The following is a 23,050-nucleotide window of genomic DNA, read 5'->3' as shown; positions in this document are numbered from 1 at the left end:
GATATGAAATATAAACAGGCAGAGCAGACAATGTTAATGAGTGAATCCACAATATGAAAACACAAATGCTGACGTCTATTATGACAGAATATCGAAAAACATCAACACAGATCCTTTGGCACAGACTGGCTGTTGACTGTTTACTATACACACTTGACTCCACAGTCAAGAGATCATTATTCTTATTGGGTTAAAAAAATAAATAAATAAATAAATTAATCAGTTTAAATCGATTTTCCATTAAACGGCTCGATGTCAACTCATAAAATCCTAAAATTAATTATTGTGTTTTCTACTGTGTGGAATGCATTGCTGTGGGATCAATTCTTATTTGGATTTTTTTAGTATTTATTCTTATTATTTTCTATAATGAACCATGTTGGAGTTACTTTCTACTATTTATAGCATTAGTTATCTGATAATCTCCTCTATATTTTAAAGTAAAATTGGTACCGTGACTGAAATATTCTTAACAGAATCAAAAATCTAATTGAATCAAATCAATTAGGGAAATCTGAATCAGTACCCAGCTCTAATCATAATAGAAATAATTAGGATTATTAAAAAAAAGTATTATGGACCACAGAAAAGAAACTTGCATGTTAGGTTCTCTTTGCATAAGAACCTAACAGAGTCAAAATAATGTTTGGATTTTATTGAGTGGATATGCAGAGGTGTAAAGAGTTCTGATATATTATATTCAAGTAGAAGTATTGGTACTTAAATGAAATCGTACTCAAGTACAAGTAAGTCATACATAAAATACTCACGTACAAGTAAAAAGTAGCTCAATTAAATAGTACTCATAGTAAAAGTCACTAGTTACATTCAGTCCCCCACGTTTATTTTTGGTTATAAATCTTACCACGGTTCCCTTGCATACAGTAAACATCTCATGTGTAAACTTAAAAAGGAAGAGACCAAATCTTGCACTATTGGAACTTAATTTATTTTCCACAAGGGCATCTGTATAAACTATTGGCAGTGGCTATCCGTACGGTTGCCGTATCAATATACCAACATTCTATCCGTACGCTGTGCCCCTCTTTGGCCAGTTTAGGTCACGTGACTAAGACTAAACCTTACCCTGACACTAAAATTGTTGCGATATTGGGTTATAACTTAACCCTAACCCTAAGACGCTACGTACATGTACTTTGGTAACCGTACCAATAGCACCAGGGGTTGTCCGTATGGACAACTGTACAAATAGACACTTTCTAAAATAAAAGATTTGTCAAAAGATACAATTCTTTTTAAAATAAAATAACACCAATAAATCAATAGAAAATTAAAAAGAAAATTCTCAGGCAAGTATAGCTATATTTATGAACTCTAACACTGAGAAAATAACCTCCATTCAATGCTGTTTTGGCGCAGTGCATTAGGTTTAATCTGATTGATCGGCTATGATGTGATGCATTTCATTGTTGTCTTGTCATTTCATTCTTTGTAGTTTCATTACAATGTCCTTTGATCAGTTTAAAACAAAAAAAATAATAATTTACTCAGTAACAGTTTGGTGTACAAATGTAAAAAATTACTTCTTTTAAAATGTACCTAAGCACAAGTAAAATGACTGATTTTGAAATATGCTCAAAAAAGCACAATTAAGTACCCTTAAAAGCTACTTAATTACAGTAACGCTAGTACTTGTAATCTGTTACTTTCACCTCTGTGGATGTGTAACAAAGAGCATCAGTGTGTTTTTTTTTTTTTTTTACCACCCCCTGCACATAATGTCTCACACTTGCACTCGGTATTCCTGTTTTCCCTGCAACCCTTGAAACCTTGGCAAGCTCGAACGCCCACAGCTCCTGATGCTCACGTCTTACACTGATGTGAAGTGTGCCTGCGTCGTGTCATGTTTCATGTGCTGTGTGCAGGGCTTGAGTACACTGTGTGTCTGCTAATGAAAGCTGGGAGTAAACGTTTCAGGGAGGCACGCTTTCCAGTATTCTGACCTTTCCTCTGAAGCCCTGCTGCTGCTCTTAGAAAGGCATCTTAAACAGAGCTCGTACACTCATTTGCCATTATTACACAACACAAACTGGTTTGGCAGGTAGAAAGTTAGCTGAAGTGTGGTATGGCTATGCACAGGCCATACAACACTGTTACTGTTGCTGTATCCAAAGCTCTGCTGCAGCTGTTATGCTGAATTTGGTTTATTTAACAGAGTTATCCCAAGGCTACACTTTGCTTCTTCTTTTGTACCAAATAAAAAAATTGAGCGATAAGAATGCATCTGTTTATAGAGCTACAGACATGATAGCGTTTTTCTGCAACAGATGAGGAGGATCTCCTGGTTCCTACGGAAGTGAAGTAAAAGGTGGAAATGGAAAGTGAAAATCTATGACAAAGAAAGATTTTGCACAGCTTGAGACAAATCTATTGGCTGAGATTTGTGCCACTAGAAACTGAACTTGAATAGTAAAGTAACAGCTTTAAATTTAATATACTGTTTTGAAACTGAATTAGTAACTTGAAATTGTATTTTTTTTTCCTATTGAAAAAAAAAAAATCTTCTTAGTACATTCCAAAACATTCAATATCGTTCTGCTTCTCAAATTCAGATTCACTGCACGCAATTCAACCGTAACAGAGTTTTTGTAGACATAAACAGGAGTTCCATGAATCAGTGATTGATTGCTCAACCTTGCAGAATTGTGTGCACTGAAGTGACAGTCACATGTTTTCAACTTGACACCAATACTCATGAAAAATATTTGGTACTCGATACCACTGAGCTAAAAAAATAAATAAAAAGAGACCCCGAAATTCAATAGAAATGTTTTTATTAGCAAGAAAAATGCAAAAAAAAAAAAAACCTGTATTACAACATGAAACAATTAACAGAACCACAGATTAAATACTACTAATAATAAAAGGTTGTGTAAAAACTATGATAACAAGTTTCAGGTAATCTGAGGTAGTGGAGAAAATAAATGAAATAAAACAATTGGAGCAATATTTAAAGGCAGTGCTGTGCAAGACATCTAAATATTAGGTAGGCGAGGTGTTTACAGTACACCGCTGCTGTGTGTGTAAAGACAGTATTAACACTTTTTTAAAATGAGTATAGTATACAACGGTTTAGTATCGATACTTTTGACAACCCGGCCTATTCTATAGTATAATTTCAAGTTGCATTAATATAAGTTTTAATTACATAAAAATGCATTAAAACATTTCCTATGAGTGTACATTTAATCAAGAAGAGCCAATCTTTAAAAAATGCATATAATATTATAGTCAACTTAATATGTAACTTAACTAAAATCTTCATTATAACTGAGAAAGTCCTAATGACTAAATATTGACTAAAACTAAAGGAGTTGCATTTTAGTCAAAAGAACATATGACTAAAACTAAATCAAAATGTGTTGTCAAAATTAACACTGGTCACTAGAATACTCTTCTTTAGTAGATCTAAAGTAGATTTGAAAGAAAACTTTTAACTAACTAGCCCATACTTTTCTTCTGGTTAAAAAGAAAAGTTAATGTAATTTTTTTTTGTAGTCGTAATTCAGCTTTGTCCAGTTCTCATTGTTATCAGGGAAACTTGTAATTGACCAAATGTAACTTGTATTCAGTGACATCATAGCGTTTGTCTCTGTCTAAGGAAAAGGGGAATTAAGCCGTGTATTGGTTGACTACAAATAATTGATCAGATCGAACCATTGCTCGTGTGTCAGCTTGCTCATGTATAATAAAGCAGTTCTTGAAAGCGTTCAGACAGCTTAGTCATTGTGTGGAAAAGGGAGCAGATGTCACGGCTGTGATTTTCTGACTATAAAGCCTGTGGTGCAAAAAACAGGAGGGTTATCAGGTTAAGTCCACCTCTTTTTATTCTGCCCTTGATGATGAGACTTCTTCAGCCTCATTATGAGACTAGAATCAAGACTTTGTACATTGCTAGTAGGCATGGAAACATTAATCGTGAGGCTGTTAAAATTTGATTCAAAGGTGCCATGGTTCACATCTATACTCTGAAATTGAATCGCATAATAACATAATAATAATAACAATAATTTTTATTTATTCATTTTTTTTTTACAGCAAAGGGCGCTATCTATTTAGAATTTGAAATTCAGTACGCACCACCGTGTTTTAAATCAGAAGTGTGGAAGCATTTTGGCTTCCCCAACACAAAATGAAAGAAGTGAGAAAGAGAGAACATGTGAAATCCAAGGTAAGATGGGAACAAAGAGGAAAGGGAGAAACAAGAGCGAGCGAATGAAAGCCATAGTTTATTTATATTATTTCTTTGATATGGGATTTGTTTTAAAGTCCAATTTTTAAGGCACAAAATGCATTTTCATTTGCACTTTTAAACAGAAAAGGAACTATTATGCAGTTTTGCATAGTTTACTGTAGAGCCAGAATTTAAAGAATAGGCTTCTTCTTCATCTGTAAGATTTCTTTATTTATTTAATTCAGGATTTATTTTTAATTAAATTGCATTGTTTTGCATAGTTTATCAAGGGACTCTTTTGACAATGAAAGATAAAAGAAAATAGTACAGTATTTTATTTTATTTTTTTCAAAGAAAAAAAATGAATATTTTTCAGTCATCATTTGTCTACAGTCTCATTTTGTAAAATAAACCGTGAGAGAATTGTATTGTGAACCCAGTATCGTGAATTGAATCGTATCGGTAGTTGAGTGAATCGTTAAATCCTAGTTGCTTGTGTGATTTTTTTTGCTCAGAGTCGTCCTTCTTACCATAGCTATTCTTTTCCTATTGTCTGCACTCCTCTGTCTGCCATATTATACTAGTGAAACAAAACGTTTATTTGATTTCCTTCTACAACATGAATGTTTGTGTCCAACCGTGCGGCTCTTATCAGCTGTGATAGGATGGGTGTTGTGTGCAGAGCCTCTGTTTGTTTTTCACACCCATTAGTTTCAATTCTGCAGAAATCTGCTGACCTTAACTGTGATCATGTGTACTTTTATTTTAGAGCGCAGCCAATGCTTTAGTTTAGCACACACTATACATTATGTCTCTTACATTCAACATAATGTTTAATGGATTCTCTGCCTTGACCTCTTGTTCATGAACTGTGTTAAAGCTCTACAATCTGCACGGAGCTGCTCATTGTCCTTTAAAACTCTGATTCAGTTGTTTTGTCTTTAGTCCGAGATTCTTTAAGCTGTTTTCTACTTTTTAAGATAAGTCTGTTAAACAGATTTTTCTTTACATTTTTTTTGTTGCCCTAGCCAAAATAAGTGAACTTCACCTTGTGATGTCACTAAAACTATTTTTTGTTTATTTCGTCACATTCAATATTTGAGTTTTTTTAAACTAAACTTGTGGCTAGGCTATTTACGATTGTCTTTGACATGTAAGTGGTTGTTTTTTGCTAATGCACACACAGGAAATTGGGCCTTTTGGTTCGGAATTTTGAGGTATTCTTGCTGTATGAAGACCTGTTTACATTTAAGTTACGGTACTTCCATTAATCCATGCTTTTCATTGTCATTTATTCATTGTTTGACCTGCTTGTTCCTGTTCTGGGTCGTCTATATCCCCAGCACTCAAAGGGTTGTAGTGGGGACACCCTGGACAGGGCTCCAGTCCATCACTGGGCAAACATAAACAGACAGCCACTCACACTCCCATTCACTCTAGGCCAGGGGTGTCAAACGCATTTTAATTCAGGGGCCAAGTACGAACCAGTTTGACCTTAACATATTTTAGGTGGAAAAAAAGAGCAAATGTTTCCTGTTTTACACTTCCACGTATAAATGATTTATACATGATAAAGTATGTGGGTATTTCAGTCCCTGCAGTAACTTTACTTCAATTTCTCAGATTTTTGGGAATTTGGGGAAATTTTGCCAGAAAAATATAGCTCTGGAAATATAGTGGATTTTTACAGAATTTGTGTATTTAGAGGGGATGAGATATCTACAACTGAATTAGTTGGCTATTTACAAAATGTGTCATGTTTTTCCTATCATTTTTACTTTCTCAAACGGGCTGTATTTGATGCTTAAAGGGCTGTATTTGGCCCCCGGGCCTTGAGTTTGACACGTGCCCTTGGCAATCTGGAGAGTCCAGTTAGCTCAAGTGTTTTTGAATGGTGGGAAGAGACTAGAGTATGTGAAGAAAAACCATCTAAACATGGGGAGAACATGCAAACTATACCACTTTGAGGCCCATTTTCATTGTGTCTCATTATTTCTCTCTCTTTACCCACAGGTTCCTGAAATAATAAGCACCATTCGCCAATTATCCAAATCAGCCCTGAAGGAAGACGTGAAGCCCAAACATGAAGCTGAAGAGGCTTTTTACAACTCACAGAAGTTTGAAGTGCTTTATTGTGGCAAGGTGTAAATCCTGCAAACACCTCAAATCCAGTGTGTTTTTACAGCACATGGTCTTTAAAAAAATGTCCTTGTCTTTGGTGATGCCCAGGTGACAGTCGGCCACAAGAAAGCTCCATCCAGCCTCATCGACGATTGCATTGATAAGTTTCGCCAACATGAGATCGAGCGCAAGCGGCTCCGCCAACTCAACGGTCGGCGGGAATCCATGGACTGCACTCCTGTAGAGTTTCTCATGGGAGAAGACAGCGACCCCCTCTCCTCTGCTGTGAATGAGAAAGTAGAAGACCAAAGAGGTCCTAAAGGGGAGGACATGACTCCAGTTGGAGGTAGGAAACTATATATAGATGTGTAAACTTTAAATCATAAATATATTTACTCGCATGATTGACAGTTAAGTGTTTTATTGGAGTATTAGAAGAAGTTGGATGTAAAGGCAAAAGAATAAATAGAATTAAATATATCTATTAAATATGTCTCGAGATTCACGCCAACCACAATGTGTGTAACATATACAATAATGTAAAAATGATTAGTAACATAATCGATTACGTTGACTATAAAAATTTGATGTTGTAAATTCATGATAAAATCAGGCCGGAGTCCGTTTTCTGCTCATTTTTGCTGCAGTATCGTACATGAAGCGTTGCTTCACCATTTACATTGTGAAGAAGAATTGCACAACAGAAGAAGAACCAACCTAAAGTCTCAAAAGTTTGGGACCATTTCACTGAAAACTAATACTACACACCTGAAGTAGAACTAACATCTGTGACATGAAACTAACAGTAAAATGTTAGAATCCATTTATATTATTATTATTTATATGAATTATATTAAGAATTTAATTTTGTTGAACCATAGTCAGATAAAACAAGAGATGGTTCAATCTGTGTTTTGTTTAATGTTTACCTGAAAATCAAGTCCAGCAACACAGTAGTTTTTTTGTTTTGTTTTTTTAAACGTTAAAGTGTAAGTACACCCCTAGGTTTTTGCTGATCTGCCACTAGCGGTAAATTCAAATAATGCCTTGATTATGAGCGTTGCTCTAAGACACGCCCATTCACAGCAGCCCCGCCCCCACAGTGCTGCACAGTTACATATGGAGCTGTCAATCAGTGCTCACTGAGGGTTGTGAGAGGAGGAAGCCAGTCCTTCCTCTTTTATAGATCTTTTATAGAAGGGGCGGGGCCAACAGTGATTCTTAGTGACATCACTGATCTAATCTCAGCCAAAAGCAAAATTTTATATCAATAGCCGACGTTCAACCCATAGAGGACATTCACTCGGACATTTTACAACTAAAAATGCAAAATTAAAATACTTGGACTAAAATGTGAAGAGTGGGACTAGGATCAGTAAACTACATTACTTCATATGTATTCAGCAGAAAAAAGTGGTTGCAGGGTGTACTTATACTTTAAGGATTCCAGAATTGCTTTTTTCGGACCAGGTCCAGGCCTGTTGGACAGTGCGAGCCAGAGCAGCCTGCGAGGAGCCTTTCCTGAATGCATCTTGGAGGACTCTGGATTTGAGGAGCCACAGGAGTTTCGTACACGCTGCAGCAGCTTGGCAGGAAATCTGCAAAGGAAGCCTGGCGATAGTCTCGTCATGGTTCCCACACGACGCAGACACGCCAGCGAACCAAACAGCGTCCAGCCGTCTGATGCAGACAAGAACCGCACTATGCTTTTTCAGGTACTGGAGGGATGAGTCATGAAAAGAGCTCGTGATGCTCTAAAATAAATGCTATCTTTCTTAGTTTGTGAATGATCTGGCTCAGAGATTCTTTTTTTGTGTGTGTTTAATGGGTTCTCCATGAATACATGTTCAATACCTATTCATTTAATGGAAGTAGGAGTCCTGGGGTAAGAAAAAAACAACCTAACTTGTTTGACTTTGCTCCATTTGTCACTGAAACACTATCTGTGCTCAGTCCAGCTACTTTATGCCAACATGAATCATTTTTATGTGCTCCTGTAAAGCCGTTAAAACCCTCTGAGCCGCCTGGCCCTGGGGTAACTACTGCACAACATTTCTTCACAGTGGAATTTGTGACTGTGTAAGCGTCTGCAGATTTATACAATAATAACCACTGGCTCTCACGGTTAACCGTGCTGCACAAATCCTCATGGAGCTAAATATAGAATATGGATCACGTCGCTCAATATGATACTCTACGTAGCAGTCAATTATGGGAAAAATCATTATTTCAGTCTTGTTGACCTGGATTTTTTTTTTAGACCGAGGGTTTATCCAAGACGCTCAGATCCTTCAAAGTGACACCTGTAATAGATATATTCAGAATGTACTGTTGTGTTAAAGTGTATATTGGTATGCATTTGTTTTTGTTTTTTTATAGGTTGGGCGTTTTGAAGTGAACCTGATCAGTCCGGATAGTAAAACAGTAGTTCTGGAGAAGAACTTTAAAGACATTTCTTCCTGCTGTCAGGTTGGTTTATTCATGCGTTACAAGATTCAACCCATTCCTTGTTTTCTGAAAATTGTAATACAATTATTTAGAAATGGAACTATAATTTTATTGATATTTAATTCAATTTGATGGGAGTTTGGCACTTGTTTTGAAATGCTAGTTCATGCTAACATCAGTTTGGTTTCCTCAAATAAACATTCATATTTCCTGATTCAGAGAAATCTACACAATATTAAAGATTAACTACTGTAAATCCTGAGGTTATGGTTGAATGGGCTAGAAATTTGAATAAATGTTTTGATTATGGGCGGGGCTGTTGGAGCAGTTAAGACACGCCCAGTCTATACTATTAAATCTCCAAACAACAATCTATGCTATGCTAACTACATACTCCAGTGTTTGTATATGCACTCCTTATCCTTTTCAGTCATATCACGAATTCCCCGGGGTTAATATTTAGCATTGTGAATTTGTTTCAGCATACTTGCTGAACCCTTTCCTGCGTCTGGTCTAACATTAACATGAGATTTAGACCTTTTATTTGTCTGTTTTTGATGTCTTGACCATTTTAATTTCACCTTTTGACGTATTGTAAAAAGTTGTGCCACAATTTATTATCATTTTTTTTAAATTCATTATCAGCCAATTGCAAAATGTATTTATAGAGTTCAGCCACTCTCACATTTTACCAAATTGAAATAATTTCACGACTGCTTCATACCCAAATCTATTTGTTTTCATCAGAAAAAAATGGCCGGTACTCTCTAGTTACGGTACTCTTTACCATTCATTGTATCCCCTTTGACACATATTTTTATTTATTTATTAGTTTATTTGACAGGGACAAATACATGTTACATTGCTTGATAAGGCATACATAGTAGATGCCATGCATAAATAATAGTAATTTTTAACCCCTGTCCCTGGTTAGGATTCCAAATGTAAAACAGAAGTTACAGAGAAATTAGTTAAAATCTACGACCGATGAAAACATGCTAACAATATGCTTGTGTTGGGAGTTGAATTATTAGCTGTATGTCTGTGCTGAATGCAAATAAACCAGTGAAATTGGACAAATCTAATTTTCTGTCTGTTTGTAACACAGGGAATCAAACAGACTGACCATTTTGGATTTATATGTCGGGATCCAGCAGAGTCTGGTCCCAATCATTATGTATGCTATGTTTTCCAGTGTGCCAGTGAGTCCTTGGTGAGTAATGGGAATTTTTATAATAATGTTAAGATTGTATTGTTAACTGTGTTGAACCTAACCACCCTGCATGCCATTTTGAGACTATTTATGTGCATTTTGTCAGATTTTCTGAAATTCGTTATTGAAATATCTACCTTGAGGTTTCTACATTTATAACAAATAATAAAAATATATTGTATATTTATTATGTTCTTGCACACAACTGTGGGATTTTACATTCAGAAGAAGATGAACCTTTTTGGAATTATTATTTTTTATAGTTTTGTTTTCTTAAGTTTTGTTTATTGAAATCCAAATCCTGCAGCAAATGTAGAAAATACTGTTTTGTTGATCAAGTGATGTAGTAAGAGTGGTAGCCACATGTACAGTATAAATCCATAATATATTAAATGACATCTTTTGCAAGGCACTTTGTGTTGTATTGCCTTGCCTGAGAAGTATTATATGAATATATACAGATTCATTCATTGCGTTACAGACCTAATACACAACAGTGTGTGTATGTATGTTTACGAGGATCCTGAACCTTGAAATGTGCTTGTGCTGTGTGAACGTGCACGTGAACCCTTGTCTGACTGTGTGCATCAGGTGGACGAGGTGATGCTGACCCTGAAGCAGGCCTTCTCCACAGCTGCAGCTTTACAAAGCAACAAAACACAGATCCAGCTGTGTGAGGACTGCCCCATGCACGACCTGCATAAGCTCTGCGAGAGGATCGAAGGTGAACCAATCAGGGTCAACTCACAAACACGTGGTCGCACACTTTGTTTCTCTCAGTGATGAGTGTTTAATTTTATCTTCATTTCTTAGGTCTTTATCCCCCAAAAGCAAAGCTAATCATCCAAAAATATCTGTCCCAGCTCACTGATAATGAGCAGGTGGAGATCTTTGAGCGAGTGCAGGTACAGTTTCTAACATGGACTGTAGATTAAACCAAACTCTTTCTTTTATATTCAATATATGTTTATAAAATCATTTTTTTATTTCCTCTTTTGTGGTTTTTTTTTGTACTGCAGAAACTGAAGCCAGCATCAGACCAAGAGGAGAACGAGCTTGTGATTCTCCACCTAAGGCAGCTCTGTGAAACCAAACAAAAGTCCCACCTCCACATTGGAGAAGCCCCTCAGGTGAGAGCTTAATGGCGCGTTCACACCAAACGCGTCGAAAGCGGCAGGTTTACATTCACAATACATGGTGGTCAGAGGTCCAGCTTTTGGCGTGCATTCGGCGCCTCCAACGCGGCCCACGCTGGAGTTGGGATTGTTGAACTTTTGGGGCATAACGCGGCGCGTCGACCAATCCGGAGCGTTCCCCAACTGTGACGTATCAGAATAATGAGAAGAATAAAAAAAAAAAAAAAAAACACTAAACACACGGAGACAGATGTACAGGCACTCTTCTGCTGGAATAGAGCGCCTGTAGCTGGTGTACTGGTAGAAGATGCGAGCGCGGATGTGGGTCAGCCAGGTTGTCAAACTGGGCAGAGACGGAAGTAGCGCTGAAAGTGACTCTCGTCCGACCACAGCTCTGGTGAATCTAGAAACGGCGCCGAGGCGCAAATAAAGCCAAGCCACTCTCTGGATAATGTAGAGCTGATAATCGGGAGTCGGCATCATCCACATTTTTCTATAACCTCTAACATCACAGTGCACACACTGAGTCACACCAAAGGAACACCACTTTCTCAACACAATAATGTTCTCCACCACTTCACAGTCACTGGGTGAATTATGAACGTAACTGATCGCCACAATATCATCCATCGTATGAACACCACCGGCAACAGAGAAGTCCCACCCCTCGACGCGCTGGACGCGTGTCCCGAGCTTCTTCAACACTGGTGACAAGCGTCTGTATTCATTGAGCACAAGCACCAAACAAAGTGCGTGAGGTACAGACACGGTCTCAAGTTAGAACATTGGGTACAGAAATGTTTTTCTATGCCAAGCACAAAAATAAAGCTCTCACAGATGCACAAGATTTTTCCGGATCTTTGAGCGCTTTCATTCATTTTCTACCTACTTCTTATCTCAGGAGAAATGAAACAATGTTTATTTTTGTTTTATGTCGACATGACTTATTGGCTGTGAATTACGCAGCGTGTACAGTTGTTTATCCCTTCCTACCTGGATGCCTAATATTTAATTCAGTTTTTTCCATCACTTATTTGTTCCTGTTATTGTCTGACAGAATGCTTTGAGCTCCTCGGCGGCCGGAGACGCCACATCCACCGGCAGTCGCTTCAAACTCGATGTTCTGAAGAACAAAGCACGTTCATCCCTCACCAGCTCTCTGGAGAACATCTTTGCGAGGGTGAGTCCGAGCAGAAAATAAATATTTGTTGCCTTTTTTTTCTGTTTGTTCTGCTGCTCTACCTACACAGTTACAGTATATTATAACTTGTTGGTCAAGCCTCTTTCATCGTTTTGAATTTTCCACCTCAGAGCGAAGGACTTTTGTGTTTTTATTTGTGTCTCTGCTGAGTGTGCGTTTCTATGTCACCAAGGGGATTTGGATTGACCCATATCTGCCAGTTGGACATCAAATATAATGCTTTAGTTGAAGGATCCAGGAAACCTGAGAACTGCACCACCATCTGTTATTGCCCGTGTCAAACTTAAGGTCCGGGGGCCAAATGTGGCCCACAGGAGAAAATAAAAATGACAGAGAAAACATGAATTATAGTGTAAATTACCAAATAATCCAGTTGCAGATATCTTAAATTCACCATCTTAATGAAACTCCTAAGTATTTTTAGTGGCTTGTGATTTTCCTTTGTTTATATCAGATAATTGTAGTCATATTGTATTCCAAATTGTGGAAAGAACTCTCAATTTTGCTACAAATTTTGCAGTTTCTCACAAACAATTCCACAAATTTACGCTAAATTACACAAAAATTTGTAACAATATCAAGAATTTTTTAATTGAATTGAAGTGATATTGAAAACTAGGGCACAATGATGTTAAAATTGCTCTTTTTTCCCCCCACCTAAACTCTACGGCCCACTTCTAATCAAACAGTTCCGTATTTGGCCCCTGAACTAAAAAGAGTTTGACACCCCTGCTTTATTGTGTCACTGACTATCTCTGTTGTCTGTCACGTTCATGTCAGTATTTCTTGCAACTTCTGATTTTCTGCTTCATTTAGATTACGAGGATGACACCCAAGTTTCTTTCATTGATCTATAATCGTGTTTTTAACATATTTTAATCACAGGGAGCCAACCGAATGCGTGGCCGCTTGGGGAGCATAGGAAGCATCAGCTTTGAAAGAGTAAGTGTCCTCGGAGAAAAAGAACATGATCGTTCCCAGAACATAATGTGTGCTGTAGAGAGAGGTGGTCGTTGGCTTTGTGTCACTGTCTCGTGTTGGTTTTGCCGTGTCACACGGTAGAATGTTTGTGCAAAGTTTTATGACGAAGTCAGCATGTGCCAAAATGTTTGGCGATACATCACGGAATGAGTTTACAGAGCCATTTGGGGCCGTGTGATACTGCTTTGCAGAATGTGGAGTGAGTGTGTGATGTTGTACTTTGACTCCTTAACATTTGGGATGAAGTCACTGAAATACTCAGAAACATTACAAGAACTTTCACACACTAATTCCCTCATCCCTCCCTTCAACATAAAAATTATTTGTAGATACACATTATTGTAGCTTTGGCTGTAATAGATTTCATTATTATTTCATAATTCATAATAGTATCTTTGGCATGTGCAATGACAAGCACTATCAGCATTTTCATGTATTAGGTAAACAGTTTGTGATAGCTTTTTTTTTTTACTCTTCTCTTTACAAGATATATATATATATATATATATGTGTGTGTGTGTGCGTGTATGTGTGTGTATATATATATATATATTTTTTAAAGTGTTTATTTGAATAGGTTTTGGGTCGGGATCCCATGTGGAGTCGCCTGAAATGTCTACTAAAAAAAAAATAAAATAATTATTGATTGAAAATGTAGTTTTGAAAGATTTTAATTATTATTCTTTTACACATTAAAACAACACACAATCTTAAACAATTGTATTCTATAGTTTCAATTTGTCAAATACAAATCTAGTTAATAATAATAATAATAATAATAATGTAGTATAGAAATATCTAAGCTGGCACAACTTACTATAAATACTAATACTAGCAACTTTTAATTAGTTATTGTCCTTGTTCCGTATTTTTTTGGCGGGGGATGATGATGACTGTCCTCTTGTTTATATTGTTATTGAGTTGAAAATTTCATACTCATAGAGTAAATATTTAGTATGTGCAAAGTTACAGTCAAATTAAAGCATGGTTAGTTTTACAACTGGAATCTTTTGTCGCTCCGTTTCCCCTTCTAAAAATATTGTGTTGTATTGTAAACCTGTTTCTCATGTTTACATTACTAAAGCAAGTGTGACATAGAACGATGTACACACGAAAATAATAAATGTAAAAAAAAAATAGCTACATTTGTGATGTGCAAAACAATATGATAAAATAGAAAAGTAATAAAATAAAAATAAAAATAGGCTTTCACTATATATATGTATATATATATATATGTGGAACAATTATATTATGTTAAGTGTTATAAAATGTACAGAATTTTACATGTATCAATGCGTCCGGTTGCACAAGTACATACATATATACATACAGTACATGTACACAAACACCTACATATGTATATATTCATACATGCATGGGCAGACATATATAGAGTCTGCCCATGCATGTATGAATACAGACCTCCCACGGGCACTGCACTAGTTCTAATTAAAAATAAATTCTTGATATTAAAAATGTTTAGAACCACTGTGCAACTAGATATTTAAAAAAAAAAAAACCCATATAGGCTACAATCTCAAATATTTACTAAATGTTAATGAAAATGTATTGTCACATTTCTAAAAGAATAAATACAATATTCTAAATACATATTTATTATTTTCATATAACAGCTAGATGACACATGGGATCCCCCAAATATTAATAGTAATCCATGGTAGTTTTTTCTCTTTTCATATTAACAAGTTATAAACAATGTTCTGTAGAATATTTCAATGAGAAATAAAAAATCATATACGTATTTAAAAATATATCCTCCTTCCTGCTAAAAAAAGATGTGTTTGGCCCGTAGTGTACACACAGATCCATGAAAGTTAAGCTCTACCTTTTCTGCATTAATGCTGTCAAATGAGATTTGCTGGAAACCTGAGCTTTCCCAGTGAGGAGAATCTTTTATGACGGCGTCTAACGCTCCTGCATGTCTCACTTTCTCCAGATCTATTAAAACTGGCTACGGCATGTTTTCTAATGTTTAATTTATAGTTCAGCTGGACAAAATTGTATATGAGCTGTATTAAAGCTGTACTGTATCCACTGAATTGAAAAATGGACAAAACAAGTTGTTTGTCGTGAGGGTAGGTCAGTAGCCTAAAGGGGAGCGTATCAGGATGCAGTGTTCTATCAGAAGGAAATTCCAGTCGGGATGTCCCGACAGACGTCTGATGAGGAAGAGCTTTCTCTGCTGAAATAGGAGCACTCTTATTGTTCATTGTGCTGAAGGTTTTCCAAGTCCCGTGTGGAATATTAGTTGAAGGACATTCAACAAAAACTAAAATTATACACAACAACAACATGTTTCTTTGCTCTTTCCTGAGACAAAATGCAAGGTTTTTATATGAGATTAGTCTGTAATTTCCCTGTCAAGTCAGATCTTAAAGAGGAAGGTATCTCAAACATGATGGGAGGGAAATACATGTTTTTAGTTTAGGCCTCCCTTCATCCAATAGTGTGTCGTGCAGTTAGTCATAGGACCTGGCTCATTTGAATACAATCAATGTGGGAGTTGTGCTGAACAGAGCATGAAGCGACACAGAGTGCAGGAGTTTTTAATGTGGAAAGTTAAACCTGAAATGAGGCTTTGCTGCAGCGTGTTGACCTCATAGGTGAGTGTACATGTGTACCTTCATCATGTTACATTGGAATGGACCATTTACTGACTTTATTGGTTATGAATAGTATTTCTCCATAGTGTAGCTTTATGTGTTTGTCATGCAGCTCACACAACCCACATTTCACCATGCAAATAAATAAATAAATAATTGAATGTCTGACATCCTGTTTATTTCTGCCACTTTTGTCCCCCCTCAGCAGGATGAGGAATCCCCTGGTCACTCTCCTCCAGGATCTCCTCCCGCCTTCCCTGACGATGATCCAGAAGCCGGGTTGCCATTCCGTCGGCGTGCCCACACCTTTAGCCACCCACCGGTGAAAAAGCGCATCTCCTCTGAAGGCCAGCCGGCCACCCTGAGCAAACATACCCCACTGTACAGACAGCAGTCTGTTAACCCAGAGCTGCTACAGAACAGGTAGCTCACTGTGCTTTTCCTACATGTGTGAGCATTTGGCTTTTGTTTGAAGATATGGCTAATGCTTTAGAGAAGTACATTTTTTTTTCACTTTAACACTAACCGAATACTGAGATGACCTCTGTTGTTTACTCAGATGAAGAAATCTATTTCCAACCCTTTAAGATTAAAAAAAAACAAAACAAAACCCATCTCCTCACCCCATGCTCTGCTGTCTGTGAACAATAGCTTCAGATGTTTCCTGTTTTTTCCCCCGTGCTACTACCTTTATTAGTTTTGGTAATATTTTTGTGTGTGTGTGTGTGGGCATTTAATGTGTGGCCCGCCCAGTCCTGTGGCTGTTTGCAGAACACGCAGCGTTTCAGAGAGCGAGTCCTCCTTCAGCCACTCCTCCTCCTTCTCTGCTCCCACTTTCCTGAAAAGCTTTTACCAGGGATCACTGGGCTCTCTGAGCTCCCTGGCAGACAAGAGGTGAGAGGGAGCTCTGAAGGACAACCCCTGGAGTATTACCTGCTCGGCACCAGGATGAGTTGGGTGGGAGGAACAGGAGCTGTGTACTCATTGGCTGATAAAACCATTTAACATCGAGCTTTGCTGTTGTCTATCGTCTTAATCTAAAATACGCCTCAGCGATATTTGTTTTTCCCTCATCTTTGTAGTCAAATTCACCTTTTCTTTCACGATTTCACTCAGATAAAGACATTAATTCTCTTTGCTGTTGGAGTTGCATGTGCAGCCAAAGCTTTTTGCACAACGGCTGAAACTGGAATGAACTACTGCCTGTTTGTTTGCATCCCTTCTTTTTCACTGACATTTTAAAACATTTTTTGATTGTTTCCCTTTGCCAGTTCAGTCCAGGTTTATGTCTATTTAGATCCCATGGTTTGTTCACAGCTTAATCAGCTGATACAGGAGAATAGGTGAAGATGAAGAGAGGCACTGCAATAAAACTTGAGTATTCATGATTCATTTTCACTGCAATGTTTTTAAATAACTGCTTTTTAGAAAAAAAATTATTTAAAAGTCCATGTGAATTGCCTGTATCTATAAACACTACAGAAAACTTTTTTTTAAAGAAGTAACTTAAAGGAGCAGGAGAAAAGTCCTTGGTCGCTCAGTGATTTCCTCTCTCCAATCTGAGGTCATTTCCTGTTTTCCTTTTAAGCCTTTTTTTTTTTTTTTTTTGCTGACCAGGCAGCCTCCCTATGGTGTCACAAAATGTTAAACAATCATTTAAAAAAAAAAAAAGAGCTGACTTTTTGTTCATGACAGTTTTTTTTTTGTACGGTCGGCACTTTTTTTTTTTAAACGTCCAAGGGTTTTTGTTCAACTAATCCAGTTTCTGTACACAGTCCAAAAACATCCATGCTAGGTTAACTAGTGCAGTGCAACGAAGTCATTTTATGAACGAGTACGTTTTCCAGGGTGTCTTTGGAAGAATCTCCATTTCCCTAATGCTAATGCATTTATTGAAAATGGATAAACAATCGATGTGTCTTTGAAAGCCTAATTAGTCAAAGTTTTTCATTTATTTTAGCCTAAAAACACATCCACAGGGAAAAGATACACTGTACACCAGTGGTTCCCAAACTTTCCACATTCCCGCACCCCTTCAGACATTTAACCTGAAGCCATGTACCCCCTACTCCTGCACACTTAAAAACATAATAATGTAATGTCATATACAACGTAGCTCTACAGTGAATATCTGGCCCTTTAGACCATCAAATTTCAGCCTGCAGGAGAAAGTTAAAAAAACATAAATTATTGTCCAGATTACCAAATAATTCAGTTGAAGATACATCGGCTAGGATATCTAAGATATCTAAATACACAAATTCAATGTATATTCCACAACATTTGGATTTTTCCCATGACTGCAGTCATTTTAAATTTGAAATTGTTCAAAGAAGTTAATTTTTTTCAATTAACATAATTTAAAAAAAAAAAAATTTTTATTTTTTTTTCAATTAACATAATTTCCACAAATTAAATAAAAATTGGTATTAAAATTAATGACATTTTTAAGAGAAAATCTGATATGTCACTTATTGCTTGGATATTGTAGGCACCTTACATACTTTATGTATGATGTATATGTTGTGTAAAGTACAAACTTGGGTACATTAATCTATGTTTTTTTTATTTCTATTCACGTACCCCATGACAATTTGCGTACCCCACTTTGGGAACCTAGGCTGTACACCAATAACAAGTTGTCGTGCTGTATGGTGGTCCTTCCATGGATTCAGACATGTTTATTATCCTAAATTTGGCCCAAGGCTGCAATATGGGCCAAATCTTACCTTAAAAATCTATACTTTTCAACTTATATTGACGTAGACTCAGCCACACTGTGCCACTGACCAGTTGTCCTGTTTGACAGTGGAGTTTAATTGACACCCTGAATTTTCTATGAGCAAAAAAAAAAAGAAAAGAAAAAGCAAAATACTGTATATTCTCACACCTTTATCACACATCCAGCAGAGATAGAACAAGGTTATTCTATACGCCAGACCATGACACCATCTTTCATTGTAGAGGTTTTTCTTAATAGTAGTATCAGTAAATAAGGTATGGATATTAAAAATCTGTACGTTATGTAGAAACCGGCATAACATCCTTGATGAATGATTAACTCATGTTCTATAACAGTTTTGTGACCTTTTTCTGTTATGTGTGTTAGTTATTTCACCTCTCTGACAAACAATCTTGCATGCATGCCAACTATGGCTGAAATGTGTTGTATGTCACAAATGTACAATGAGTTGCTGCATTATTAGCACAGAAATCTATTACTTATAATTCTGTCTGTTTTTCATAATCCTCATCATTTCTTATTAATGCATTTCTTGACTTCTATCAGGTTTTTCTTGCTCTGTAGAAACAGGCTGCAGGATTTGTGCCTGCATTTATAAACGGGCACTGACAGAGTGTTGCTGTAAGATGACACCTGACACTTTAATCAGGTGTCTTTGACACTGCCATCTTCTCTTCCAGCAATGGTGATGGCAGAAAGAGGTCCTTCTCTGGTTGCAGCACGGACTCATTGAGCGGAGGTCTCCTACCGACCCCACGTAGGGTCTCCTGGAGACAGAAGATCTTCATGAGGGTCGCGTCACCCATGAGCAAGCCATCTGCATCAATGCAGCACACAGGTCTGGTAACACAATCTTTGCAGCTTGTCTGGCACCACGGTGCAATGTGATGCACAATAAATAGAACCTGAACTGTCTACAGGTGGTTAGCAAACATGAAGGTAGCAACTTTGTTCAACTTTAGAATCCCTGTTAATGCCTGACTGGATTTAATGTACAATAAAGGCAAGAGGAATAGAAATGACACATAACGTGAAACATTTTAAAGTTATAAGAAGATTATTTTTACAGTATAATTTTACTTGAAGAATCTTGCCATGTCAAGCAATGGACTACTCTGACTTTAGGAGCTGAAAACATCCCTTAAAATCAAGCATTATTGCTTGATTTTAATTGTGTTTTTGCATTATTTACTCTATCACACTCTCTTTCTATATGTATATACTGTATATATATATATATTTTTTTTTTTTTTTTTTTTTTTTTACTTTTTAACAAATTTTCTTTTAACAGTAACGCAACTCGCAACTTTGGCAGATCTTATTTTACATATTTAAATTTAGTTTTACCGAAAATGTATTTCCTAGAAAGAAATATTTTATCATGATTTTAGATAACAAAGTTGTGAAGTGGAACAATTAATCAACTATTTTTAAATGTGCAAAGTCAACACCATGCGTGCATAAATAAATCCCTTTCAAAATAAAAGCACAATGCAATATTTTTTTCTTTTTTGAGTCCCCACCAATAAGTTAAGAACCAGTTTAAAAACCCAGTGTGAAAAGACGAATAAATGTTGCTACGGTTGGGTGAACTTTATCCAACGTTAAAAGTGTACGGTGCACGTTTTGATTGTGGTATAACGTAGAGGTTGGTGTACTGTGTAAACCTGAGCGTACAAAATACAGAAAGTCCCAGGGATTTAAACCAGTCTCCATTCGGTTGTTAAACTGTGACGCTTTTCTGAATATAATTTTATTTTTATATTATAAAATATTCAGTAACTTATTTTAGGGAAGGCCAATGCCAACAAATCAAATGTGATATTTAAGTGCCAAGAACACAAGATAATAAAATAAATTAGCAAAGTGCGTTACCAACAGTGGTTGTATTATGTAATATTATTATAATAAGTGCTGTGGCTATAAAGGCTATACTAATGCAATCTCACCATTAGATATGTTAATACTATTAGGCTGCATTGTTACTTATTATTTTAGTCCAGATAATAAAATGCTATAAATGTGATTTGTTGAATAAAGTGAATAAAAGTTACCCAAAATGACTTTTTAGAAAATTATTGTTGTTGCTGCCAAAGACAACAAAAAGAAAAAAAACACAAAAAACAAACAGAAATACTGATAACACTAGCCTTGATTTTTTTTTTTTTTTTTTTAAGTCTTCCTTGTTTTTTTTTTTTGTTGTTGATTAAAGACACAGGCCCAATTCTTTTATTGAAATTGTATTAAGATCTGATCAAATTTGATTTACTCAGTACATTTTTTGCACTCCTCCATCAGGCAAACCATGATAGGTTGTCTTTGGTTGATTTAGAGCCACAGCAGGTTTTTAAGAGTGTGTTGACTCAAAACAATGGCCATGTCTAACCAAACAATATTGACCCTGATGAGAGCAGCGAAACTGAACCGCGTGATAAATTGATGCCACATTGTTAAGGGCTCCATATTGTAAATAATTCTGCCTAATGCTCTACCGCCAACTTTTAATCAGAAACTTTTTTTAAGTTTTTACTCTCATGCTTTCCACAATGAAGAATAATTAAAGACGGGATGTGATGTTAAACCGCCCTTTGTGCCAAAAGATGGTGGTCACATGAGGTTTACCATTTGAGAGTGGCCTCGGAGCTATGTTCCAGATATGGGAAGGATGTACATTTCGGACACATCATCAGTAGTGTTCCTAGAGACCCTCATCAAAGGTGGCCAGCTACAGGGTGATCACTGAGCTTGCATCCCATAACGTGTTTCCCACTCTCACCTATCTGCAGCTTTAGGCCACCTCACACACAATCTGTGCTCCATGTTCTGTGTTGTTGTATTGCTCTTGACATTTTCTTAAAGCTGTGTTGCATGTCATGTTTTAATATTTTTCATTGTTTATTTAATGTTTTATGAATAGTGATTAAGTTGATCACTTTCCTGCTGCCTTTTCTGATTGTCCTTCTCATTGATTGTCTGTTGTAGATCACTGTGACGTCAGGGAGCTGCTGCCTCTCTCTCCACGTGGTTTGAACTCAAGTCTGGACCCTTTGGGACATCTTCTTCCTCACGCAGGTGGACATCAATCTGAGAAGGAGAGGCCAAAGAGAACAGGAGCTGATTACCGTGCACTCTGGAAGACGGCCATCCATCAGCAGATCCTGCTGCTGCGCATGGAAAAGGAGAATCAGAGACTAGAGGGTGAGTCGAAGTTATTGTGAATGCTTTGTCTTCCAGGAACCTAGTGGATATTACCTCATGTTGCAGGGGAATTAATTAGAAAACACTGACGTTTAGTCCTGAGTACTATATCTCTTTGTTGAGATGCACTTATTTGTCTTTGAGATTTCTCTGCAAAATAATCAGGACTATGAGGTGGTGAACCCATTGAGTTTTTTTTCTCCACCGTTGATTTTTAAAGTAACTATTTTGTCAGATGCTTTTTTTTAATTGCTTCATATGGTGAAATGTTGTTCTATTAATCAAGGCAATCTACCAGTAGGATCATAATAGAGTATAATGTTTTATTGAAGTTACTCTGTGGCGGTGGTTCTAATGACAGACTCAAAGAACTTTATTTTTACTGTTCTAAGCTGTGTTTTCACATTTAATGTTGTTTTTTTTTGTTTTGTTTTTTGTTTTGGAGAAGGATAGTCACAATAAATTCCTATTTAAATAAAAGTTACTTTTTTGACTTTTTGTAATTATAGTGGGATGCAGAGCCTGGAAATTCATTAATTGTTCAAAGGTGGTGCAACATAAACAGTTAAAAACCAACTGCTCTATGATTTGTATTACTTTTATCAAAATGAGGAGTGCAAAAAAAAAAAAAACATGTGTTTTCAGGCATTTGATATGTGCAGCCTTTACATTCTGAATACCAACAATGTTCTTTTCCTTTGTATGTCTTTATGACATCACTGAACTGCTGATCTGAGGATTTAACTCAGAATACGTATTTTTAATAGAAGGTAAGACGTACAAAAGGCAGCCATGGTGGATGTTTTGCATGGTTTCGGTGATGGGTGGGTCCTGATTCTTCAATGAGTCCATTTTCTTTTGATTTATTTTGCATGTTTAAGGATCCTCAAGCTTTACAGCAGGGGTGTCAAACTCATTTTAGTTCAGGGGCCAAATACGGAGCAGTTTGATCTTAAGTGGGCCACAGATTTTATGCAGGAAAACGATTAAATTCAACATTATTGTGCCCTAGTTTGCCCTTCTACTATACATAAAATACAAAATATGTAAGAAACTAACAATATCCACACAATAAGTGACAGATATCAGCCCCAACAGGATCTTTACATCAAATGTCTTAGATTTTGTGACCAATTTCTATTCAATTAAGGGAAATATTATTATATTGTTATAATTTGAGGAAAATT

The 23,050-nt window shown here is 36.5% G+C and overlaps 1 protein-coding gene across 5 annotated transcripts in view; it reads left to right on the top strand.

The window, feature by feature from the left end:
* The window catches only part of tbc1d4 (TBC1 domain family, member 4), a 41,817-nt gene that overhangs the window by 6,124 nt on the left and 12,643 nt on the right, over positions 1-23,050 (top strand). The window contains exons 2-16 of one of the 5 annotated variants that reach the window (XM_028435399.1): positions 6,209-6,337; positions 6,425-6,662; positions 7,787-8,031; positions 8,696-8,785; positions 9,873-9,977; positions 10,569-10,701; positions 10,791-10,882; positions 10,997-11,107; positions 12,171-12,293; positions 13,200-13,256; positions 16,128-16,345; positions 16,676-16,816; positions 19,346-19,503; positions 21,648-21,863; positions 22,631-22,633. In XM_028435399.1, coding sequence (XP_028291200.1) covers positions 6,209-6,337; positions 6,425-6,662; positions 7,787-8,031; positions 8,696-8,785; positions 9,873-9,977; positions 10,569-10,701; positions 10,791-10,882; positions 10,997-11,107; positions 12,171-12,293; positions 13,200-13,256; positions 16,128-16,345; positions 16,676-16,816; positions 19,346-19,503; positions 21,648-21,863; positions 22,631-22,633 — 2,059 coding nt within the window. Of the gene's footprint in view, positions 1-6,208; positions 6,338-6,424; positions 6,663-7,786; positions 8,032-8,695; positions 8,786-9,872; positions 9,978-10,568; positions 10,702-10,790; positions 10,883-10,996; positions 11,108-12,170; positions 12,294-13,199; positions 13,257-15,826; positions 15,923-16,127; positions 16,346-16,675; positions 16,817-19,345; positions 19,504-21,647; positions 21,864-22,630; positions 22,634-23,050 lie in introns of those variants that run through there. The other 4 variants (XM_028435401.1, XM_028435400.1, XM_028435402.1 and 1 more) reach the window with 4 other exon arrangements.

The sequence above is a fragment of the Gouania willdenowi genome, chromosome 21 (assembly GCF_900634775.1).
Source record: "Gouania willdenowi chromosome 21, fGouWil2.1, whole genome shotgun sequence".
Lineage (NCBI taxonomy): Eukaryota > Metazoa > Chordata > Actinopteri > Blenniiformes > Gobiesocidae > Gouania > Gouania willdenowi.
This window is presented reverse-complemented; position numbering and strand designations above follow the sequence as displayed.